Here is a 10514-nt window from a genome sequence, read left to right on the forward strand (position 1 = left end):
ATACATTCAAACAAATATAAATTAAACCATGCATTGTTGGTGGTTCCTCTCCTCGTCCACAAATGCGCAGCTAGATCCGCATGAAGCTGTGCATGTACACCTGCATATCGAATTTCATTGTGCATATGAAGAAAAGCGGCAAATTCTAGGGGTTAATGCTCTACCTGAGCAAGTAACCCTTGATAATCAAATGGTTGATTATCCTGCACAAGTTCGTCGCACTCGCTCTCAATGATCATATTGTGCATAATCACACAAACGTTCATCACCTCTCACATCTGAGACTCAGACCAAGTGAGAGTAGGGTACCTGACAACGGCTAAATGCTGCTGAAGCACCCCAAAAGCACGCTCAACGTCCTTGCGAGCTGCTTCCTGGCATGTCGCAAAGTAAGCGCCCATCTCGTTTGCTGGAGCCGGGGTTGTCTTCACAAATGTAGCATAAGTCAGATAGATACCATCAGCTAGATAGTACCCCTTATTGTATATGTGGCCTCAAAGTTCACAACAGTAGCTTATCCCTCGGCTAGCCTGGCAAACACCGGAGAGCGTTGCAACACGTTGATATCATTGTTTGTTCCTGCCATGCCAAAAAATGCATGCCAAATCCAAAGGTCATGGTCTGCCACCGCCTCAAGAATGACACTGCACTCACCAATATGCCCCTTGTAGATCTCCTACCAAGCAAAAGGGCAATTCTTCTAGCCCCAGTGCATACGGTCAATGCTTTCGAGCATTCCAGGAAACCCTCTTGCTGCATTTTTTTTGCAGGATCCGAGTTATATCATATGTCCTTGGTGCTCTCGAATAGTCTTTGGCAAACACCATTGTGACGGCTCGGCAAAACTTGTAGAGAGTCTCTATACATGTCAACTCTTCCATCCGTAGGTAGGCGTTTGTTGTATCTGGAGGAGCTCTGTATGCAAGACATCGCATTGCATCATTGCACTTCTCAATTGAGGTGAAGCCCCACAAACCTCTGCCATCTTGCTTGGTCATGAAGTAGTTGTCGTACTTCCTGACGCCGTAGACAATCTTCAAGAACAGCTCCTTGTTCATCCTAAACCAGCACCGAAATTCCTTCGATGTCGTCGTTGAAGTAGTCGGCGTCAAGCAACATTGCGCCGTCTTGACCATGCTGATTGATGTTCCTCCTCTTGCATGGCTTTGATCCGCTGCGCCGAGGCACGACGAAGAAAGGCTGGCGAACGCGCAACATGCTCATCAGAATTAGTTGTTGTTGTTGCCGCCGGACAACCTCTGCGTTCTGCTCCTCCGTTGCACCATCATCTCGTCGTCGCTGTCCATCGCGGAAATCGAACGAACACCTTGCGGGCGGGGCGCTTGTGTCGCGGTGGCGGCGAGCTCTGTTCCGGTCGAAACAGCGGCCGCCGATCGAGGGTGTGGCGGCCGTGTTGATGGACGTCGGTTCCTTGACAGGCGGTGGTGTCTATTGCAAGCAGGGGTGCAGCGGCGAAGGCGACGGTGACGATCTAGAGGGGTGGGAGTCGGCTGGGACGTGGGTAGGAGGTTGGGAAATTGGTGCGTCTGTTGCCATGCAGAGCACACGCTCATTTTCGGACGTGCCGCGAGGCGCCGGCGCGCTTTATTCGCGCCCTACGCGAAGGGGCTGGCACGGGGATGACACTCTTCTATTGGGCTCGAAAACTAGCCGGTGCCTTTTGGGACGCACCGGTGCGAGCCCAAAAACCACGCCGGCCCCCAAATCGCTATCGGGGACGCTATGGGGCACGCCGATGGAGATGCTCTAAGACATTTGAAAACTATATTCATATGAAATTCATACGGAATTTATACAATAGTAACTTGATTTTAAACTAAAAAAAAATATCTAGCAGCGGCGTGCGTCGAAGGTGCTGAAGTCGAGGTTGTTGCCGTCGTCGCCGTCGTCGCTGGATGGCCCGAAGGACCAGTCGTCGTCGTCCTACTCTTCCTTTGGCGCTGGCAGCTCAGAAGATCTGGCAAGGTCAACGAAGTTGGCGCCGTGGTCCCTGGCGGACCACACTGCCACCTGTGACGGTTCCATCGTGATCTGCTGGTAGTCCTCGTCGACGGAGCGGCCGAGGATGAAGTTCTGGCCGAGGAATTCATCCGGGTCGTTGCCACCTGATACGTCTCAAACGTATCTATAATTACTTATGTTCCATGCTAGTTTTATGATAATACCTACATATTTTGTTCACACTTTATGTCATTATTATGCATTTTCCGGAAGTAACCTATTGACAAGATGCCGAAGTGCCAGTTCCTGTTTTCTGCTGTTTTTGATTTCAGAAATCCTAGTAAGGAAATATTCTCGGAATTGGACGAAATCAACGCCCAGTATCTTATAATTCCATGAAGCTTCCAGAACACCGGAGAGGGGCCAGAGGAGAGGCCCAGGGCCACCACACATGGTGGCGACGCGGCCCAAGGGGGGGCGCGCCCCCCTAGTGTGTGGTCCCACCAGGGCCCCTCTGAGGCTGCCCTTCCGCCTACTTAAGGACTCCGTCGCGAAAACCCTAAAAGAATAAGCCACGGGACGAGAAAAGTTACGCAGCCATCGCCATCGCGAAGCCAAGTTCGGGGGACAGAAGTCTCTGTTCCGGCACGCCGCCGGGACGGGGAATTGCCCCCGGAAGGCATCTCCATCAACACCACCGCCATCTTCATCACCGCTGCTGTCTCCCATGATGAGGAGGGAGTAGTTCTCCCTCGAGGCTAAGGGTTGTACCGGTAGCTATGTGGTTCATCTCTCTCTCCCATGTGATCTTTATGTGATCATGAGCTTTGTGATCTAGTTGAATATCATCTATGTGCTACTCTAGTGATGTTATTAAAGTAGTCTATTCCTCCTTCATGATGTAATGGTGACAGTGTGTGCATCATGTAGTACTTGGCGTAGGTTATGATTGTAATCTTTTGTAGATTATGGAGCTAACTATTACTATGATAGTATTGATGTGATCTATTCCCCCTTTCATAGCTATTGGTGAAGGTGTGTATGCTATGTTAGTTCTCAGTCTAAATTGCAATGATCTATTATGCTCTAAAGGTTACTTAAATATGAACACCGAATGTTGTGGCGCTTGTTAACTCCGGCTTGAGGGAGCTCTTGTAGCCCTACACAATGAATGGTGTTTGTTATCAAACAAGAGTATATGTAGCACAAGTGAGGAGAAGTTATTTATTTATTATGTGATCAATGTTGAGAGTGTCCACTAGTGAAAGTAGGATCCCTAGGCCTTGTTTCCAATACTGCAAACACCGCTTACTTACTGTTCTATTGCATGTTTACTTGCTGCCATATTTTATTCAGATTGCTATTACCACTCATATACATCCATACTACTTGTATTTCACTATCTCTTCGCCGAACTAGTGCGCCTATACATCTGACAAGTGTATTGGGTGTGTTGGGGACACAAGAGACTTCTTTTATCGTGATTGCAGGGTTTCTTGAGAGGGATATCTTTGACCTCTTCCTCCCTGAGTTCGATAAACCTTGGGTGATCCACTTAAGGGAAAACTTACTGCTGTTTGATGGCGTGTAACTCACACGTTCGTTGGGAACCCCAAGAGGAAGGTATGATGCGCACAGCAGCAAGTTTTCCCTCAGAAAGAAACCAAGGTTTATCGAACCAGGAGGAGCCAAGAAGCACGTTGAAGGTTGATGGCGGCGGGATGTAGTGCGGCGCAACACCAGGGATTCCGGCGCCAACGTGGAACCTGCACAACACAACCAAAGTACTTTGCCCCAACGAAACAGTGAGGTTGTCAATCTCACCGGCTTGCTGTAACAAAGGATTAACCGTATTGTGTGGAAGATGATTGTTTGCAGAAAACAGTAGAACAAGTATTGCAGTAGATTGTATTTCAGTAAAGAGAATTGGACCGGGGTCCACAGTTCACTAGAGGTGTCTCTCCCATAAGACAAACAGCATGTTGGGTGAACAAATTACAGTTGGGCAATTGACAAATAAAGAGAGCATGACCATGCACATACATATCATGATGAGTATAGTGAGATTTAATTGGGCATTACGACAAAGTACATAGACCGCCATCCAACTGCATCTATGCCTAAAAAGTCCACCTTCAGGTTATCATCCGAACCCCCTCCAGTATTAAGTTGCTAACAACAGACAATTGCATTAAGTATTGCGCGTAATGTAACTAGTGACTACATCCTTGAACATAGCACTAATGTTTTATCCCTAGTGGCAACAGCACATCCATAACCTTAGAGGTTCTTGTCACCCCTCCAGATTCACGGAGACATGAACCCACTATCGAGCATAAATACTCCCTCTTGGAGTTACTAGCATCAACTTGGCCAGAGCATCTACTAATAATGGAGAGCATGCAAGATCATAAACAACACATAGATATAACTTTGATAATCAATATAACAAGTATTCTCTATTCATCGGATCCCAACAAACGCAACATATAGAATTACAGATAGATGATCTTGATCATGTTAGGCAGCTCACAAGATCCGACAATGATAGCACAATGGGGAGAAGACAACCATCTAGCTACTGCTATGGACCCATAGTCCAGGGGTAGACTACTCACACATCACACCGGAGGCGACCATGGCGGCGTAGAGTCCTCCGGGAGATGATTCCCCTCTCCGGCAGGGTGCCGGAGGCGATCTCCTGGATCCCCCGAGATGGGATCGGCGTTGGCGGCGTCTCTGGAAGGTTTTCCGTATCGTGGCTCTCGGTACTGGGGGTTTCGTCACGGAGGCTATTTGTAGGCGGAAGGGCAGGTCAAGAGGCGGCACGGGGGCCCCACACCACAGGCCGGCGCGGCCAAGGGGGGGGGCTGCGCCGCCCTAGGGTGTGGCCCCCTCGTGGCCCCTCTTCGTCTCTCCTTCGGACTTCTGGAAGCTTCGTGGAAAAATAGGCCCCTGGGCTTTGATTTCGTCCAATTCCGAGAATATTTCCTTACTAGGATTTCTGAAACCAAAACAGCAGAAAACAAAGAATCGGCACTTCGGCATCTTGTTAATAGGTTAGTTCCAGAAAATGCACGAATATGACATAAAGTGTGCATAAAACATGTAGATAACATCAATAATGTGGCATGGAACATAAGAAATTATCGATACGTCGGAGACGTATCCGCATCCCCAAGCTTAGTTCTGCTCGTCCCGAGCAGGTAAAACGATAACACAGATAATTTCTGGAGTGACATGCCATCATAATCTTGATCATACTATTTGTAAAGCATATGTAGTGAATGCAGCGATCAAAACAATGTATATGACATGAGTAAACAAGTGAATCATAAAGCAAAGACTTTTCATGAATAGCACTTCAAGACAAGCATCAATAAGTCTTGCATAAGAGTTAACTCATAAAGCAATAATTCAAAGTAAAGGCATTGAAGCAACACAAAAGAAGATTAAGTTTCAGCGGTTGCTTTCAACTTGTAACATGTATATCTCATGGATATTGTCAACATAGAGTAATATAATAAGTGCAATATGCAAGTATGTAGGAATCAATGCACAGTTCACACAAGTGTTTGCTTCTTGAGGTGGATAGAAATAGGTGAACTGACTCAACATTGAAAGTAAAAGAATAGTCCTCTATAGAGGAAAAGCATCGATTGCTATATTTGCGCTAGAGCTTTGATTTTGAAAACATGAAACAATTTTGTCAACGGTAGTAATAAAGCATATGCATCATGTAAATTATATCTTATAAGTTGCAAGCCTCATGCATAGTATACCAATAGTGCCCGCACCTTGTCCTAATTAGCTTGGACTACCTGGATTATCACCGCAATACATATGCTTTAACCAAGTATCACAAAGGGGTACCTCTATGCCGCCTGTACAAAGGTCTAAGGAGAAAGCTCGCATTTGGATCTCTCGCTTTTGATTATTCTCAACTTAGACATCCATACCGGGACAACATAGACAATAGATAATGGACTCCTCTTTTAATGCTTTAAGCATTCAACAACAATTAATTCTTTTCTCATTAGAGATTTGAGGATGTTTGTCCAAAACTGAAACTTCCACCATGGATCATGGCTTTAGTTAGCGGCCCAATGTTCTTCTCTAACAATATGCATGCTCAAACCATTCAACTCAGTGTAGATCGCCCTTACTTCAGACAAGACGAACATGCATAGCAACTCACATGAAATTCAACAATGAAAAGTTGATGGCGTCCCCAGTAAACATGGTTATCGCACAACAAGCAACTTAATAAGAGATAAAGTGCATAATTACATATTCAATACCACAATAGTTTTTAAGCTATTTGTCCCATGAGCTATATATTGCAAAGGTGAATGATGGAATTTTAAAGGTAGCACTCAAGCAATTTACTTTGGAATGGCGGAAAATACCATGTAGTAGGTAGGTATAGTGGACACAAATGGCATAGTGGTTGGCTCAAGTATTTTGGATGCATGAGAAGTAATCCCTCTCGATACAAGGTTTAGGCTAGCAAGGCTTATTTGAAACAAACACAAGGATGAACCGGTGCAGCAAAACTCACATAAAAGACATATTGAAAACATTATAAGACTCTACACCGTCTTCCTTGTTGTTCAAACTCAATACTAGAAATTATCTAGACCTTAGAGAAACCAAATATGCAAACCAAATTTTAGCATGCTCTATGTATTTCTTCATTAATGGGTGCAAAGCATATGATGCAAGAGCTTAAACATGAGCACAACAATTGCCAAGTATCACATTACCCAAGACATTAATAGCAATTACTACATGTATCATTTTCCAATTCCAACCATATAACAATTTAACGAAGAAGAAACTTCGCCATGAATACTATGAGTAGAAACCAAGGACATACTTGTCCATATGCTACAGCGGAGCGTGTCTCTCTCCCATAAAGTGAATGCTAGGATCCATTTTATTCAAACAAAACAAAAAACAAAAACAAACCGACGCTCCAAGAAAAAGCACATAAGATGTGATGGAATAAAAATATAGTTTCAGGGGAGGAACCTGATAATGTTGTCGATGAAGAAGGGGATGCCTTGGGCATCCCCAAGCTTAGACGCTTGAGTCTTCTTGATATATGCAGGGGTGAACCACCGGGGCATCCCCAAGCTTAGAGCTTTCACTCTCCTTGATCATGTTGCATCATACTCCTCTCTTGATCCTTGAAAACTTCCTCCACACCAAACTCGAAACAACTCATTAGAGGGTTAGTGCACAATATAAATTGACATATTCAAAGGTGACACAATCATTTTTAACACTTCTGGACATTGCATAATGCTACTGGACATTAATGGATCAAAGAAATTCATCCAACATAGCAAAAGAGGCAATGCGAAATAAAAGGCAGAATCTGTCAAAACAGAACAGTTCGTATTGACGAATTTTAAAATGGCACCAGACTTGCTCAAATGAAAATGCTAAAATTTAATGAAAGTTGCGTACATATCTGAGGATCATGCACGTAAATTGGCTTAATTTTCTGAGCTACCTACAGGGAGGTGGACCCAGATTCGTGACAGCAAAGAAATCTGGAACTGCGCAGTAATCCAAATCTAGTACTTACTTTTCTATCAACGGCTTAACTTGGCACAACAAAACACAAAACTAAGATAAGGAGAGGTTGCTACAGTAGTAAACAACTTCCAAGACACAAAATAAAAACAAAGTACTGTAGGTAAAAACATGGGTTGTCTCCCATAAGCGCTTTTCTTTAACGCCTTTCAGCTAGGCGCAGAAAGTGTGCATCAAGTATTATCAAGAGACGAAGTGTCAACATCATAATTTGTTCTCATAATAGAATCAAAAGGGTACTTCATTCTCTTTCTAGGGAAGTGTTCCATACCTTTCTTGAGAGGAAATTGATATTTTATATTACCTTCCTTCATATCAATAATAGCACCAACAGTTCGAAGAAAAGGTCTTCCCAATATAATGGGGCAAGATGCATTGCATTCAATATCCAAGACAACAAAATCAACGGGAACAAGGTTATTGTTAACGGTAATACGAACATTATCAACTTTACCCAAAGGTTTCTTTGTAGAATGATCAGCAAGATTAACATCCAAATAACAATTTTGCATCGGTGGCAAGTCAAGCATATTATAAATTTTCTTAGGCATAACAGAAATACTTGCACCAAGATCACATAAAGCATTACAATCAAAATCTTTAACCTTCATCTTAATGATGGGCTCCCAACCATCCTCTAGCTTTTTAGGAATAGAGGTTTCACGCTCTAGTTTCTCTTCTCTAGCTTTTATGAGAGCATTTGTAATATGATGTGTAAAAGCCAAATTTATAGCACTAGCATTAGGACTTTTAGCAAGTTTTTGCAAGAACTTTATAACTTCAGAGATGTGGCAATCATCAAAATTCAAACCATTATAATCTAAAGCAATGGGATCATCATCCCCAATGTTGGAAAAAATTTCAGCAGCTTTATCACAAGCAGTTTCAGCAGTTTTAGCAGTTTCAGGCAGTTTTTCGCGCTTTGCATTAGAAGTGGAAACATTGATAACACCAATTCTTTTATTATTAATGGTAGGAGGTGCAGCAACATGTGTAGCATTAGCATTACTAGTGGTGGTAATAGTCCAAACTTTAGCTACATTCTTCTCTTTAGCTAGTTTTTCATTTTCTTCTCTATCCCACCTAGCACGCAGTTCAGCCATTAATCTTATATTCTCATTAATTCTAACTTGAATGGCATTTGCTGTAGTAACAATTTTATTATGATGATTTTCATTAGGCAAAACTTTCGATTTCAAAAGATCAACATCAGCAGCAAGACTATCGACTTTAGAAGCAAGTATATCAATTTTCCCAAGCTTTTCTTCAACAGATTTGTTAAAAGCAGTTTGTGTACTAATAAATTCTTTAAGCATGGCTTCAAGTCCAGGGGGTGAACTCCTATTATTGTTGTAAGAATTCCCATAAGAATTACCATAGCCGTTGCCATTATTATAAGGATATGGCCTATAGTTGTTACTAGAATTGTTAGGTAAGCATTGTTGTTGAAATTACTATTTTTAATGAAGTTTACATCAACATGTTCTTCTTGTGCAACCAATGAAGCTAACGGAACATTATTAGGATCAATATTAGTCCTATCATTGACAAGCATAGACATAATAGCATCAATCTTATCACTCAAGGAAGAGGTTTCTTCGACAGAATTTACCTTCTTACCTTGTGGAGCTCTTTCTGTGTGCCATTCAGAGTAGTTGATCATCATATTATCAAGAAGCTTTGTTGCTTCACCAAGAGTGATGGACATAAAGGTACCTCCAGCAGCTGAATCCAATAAATTCCGTGAAGAAAAATTTAGTCCTGCATAGAAGGTTTGGATGATCATCCAAGTAGTCAGTCCATGGGTTGGGCAATTTTTAACCAGAGATTTCATTCTTTCCCAAGCTTGAGCAACATGTTCAGTATCTAATTGTTTAAAATTCATTATGCTACTCCTCAAAGATATAATTTTAGCAGGGGGATAATATCTACCAATAAAAGCGTCCTTGCATTTAGTCCATGAATCAATACTATTCTTAGGCAGAGATAGCAACCAATCTTTAGCTCTTCCTCTTAATGAGAAAGGAAACAATTTTAGTTTAATAATATCACCATCTACATCTTTATATTTTTGCATTTCACATAGTTCAACAAAATTATTAAGATGGGCAGCAGCATCATCAGAACTAACACCAGAAAATTGCTCTCGCATAACAAGATTCAGTAAAGCAGGTTTAATTTCAAAGAATTCTGCTGTAGTAGCAGGTGGAGCAATAGGTGTGCATAAGAAATCATTATTATTTGTGGTTGTGAAGTCACACAACTTAGTATTTTCAGCGTTGGCCATTTTAGCAACAGTAAATAAAGCAAACTAGATAAAGTAAATGCAAGTAAACTAATTTTTTTGTGTTTTTGATATAGCAAACAAGATAGCAAATAAAGTAAAACTAGCAACTAATTTTTTTGTATTTTGATTTAGTGCAGCAAACAAAGTAGTAAATAAAACTAAGCAAGACAAAAACAAAGTAAAGAGATTGAGAAGTGGAGACTCCCCTTGCAGCGTGTCTTGATCTCCCCGGCAACGGCGCCAGAAAAAGAGCTTGATGGCGTGTAACTCACACGTTCGTTGGGAACCCCAAGAGGAAGGTATGATGCGCACAGCAGCAAGTTTTCCCTCAGAAAGAAACCAAGGTTTATCGAACCAGGAGGAGCCAAGAAGCACGTTGAAGGTTGATGGCGGCGGGATGTAGTGCGGCGCAACACCAGGGATTCCGGCGCCAACGTGGAACCTGCACAACACAACCAAAGTACTTTGCCCCAACGAAACAGTGAGGTTGTCAATCTCACCGGCTTGCTGTAACAAAGGATTAACCGTATTGTGTGGAAGATGATTGTTTGCAGAAAACAGTAGAACAAGTATTGCAGTAGATTGTATTTCAGTAAAGAGAATTGGACCGGGGTCTGATGACCCACAAGTATAGGGGGTGTATCGTAGTATCTTCGATAAG

At 42.6% G+C, this 10514-nt stretch overlaps 1 protein-coding gene across 1 annotated transcript; it reads right to left on the reverse strand.

Annotated features, from left to right (window-relative positions):
* Positions 1-272: 272 nt before the first annotated feature.
* LOC139833653 (uncharacterized) lies at positions 273-1058 on the reverse strand. The gene is made up of 2 exons (XM_071823989.1): positions 825-1058; positions 273-425 (listed from the first exon to the last, which is right to left on the reverse strand). The coding sequence occupies exons 1-2, from the start codon at positions 1056-1058 to the stop codon at positions 273-275; spliced, it is 387 nt and encodes a 128-aa protein (XP_071680090.1).
* Between the last annotated feature and the right edge of the window lie 9456 nt (positions 1059-10514).

Source organism: Lolium perenne, chromosome 7 (assembly GCF_019359855.2).
Source record: "Lolium perenne isolate Kyuss_39 chromosome 7, Kyuss_2.0, whole genome shotgun sequence".
NCBI classification, from domain to species: Eukaryota; Viridiplantae; Streptophyta; class Magnoliopsida; order Poales; family Poaceae; genus Lolium; species Lolium perenne.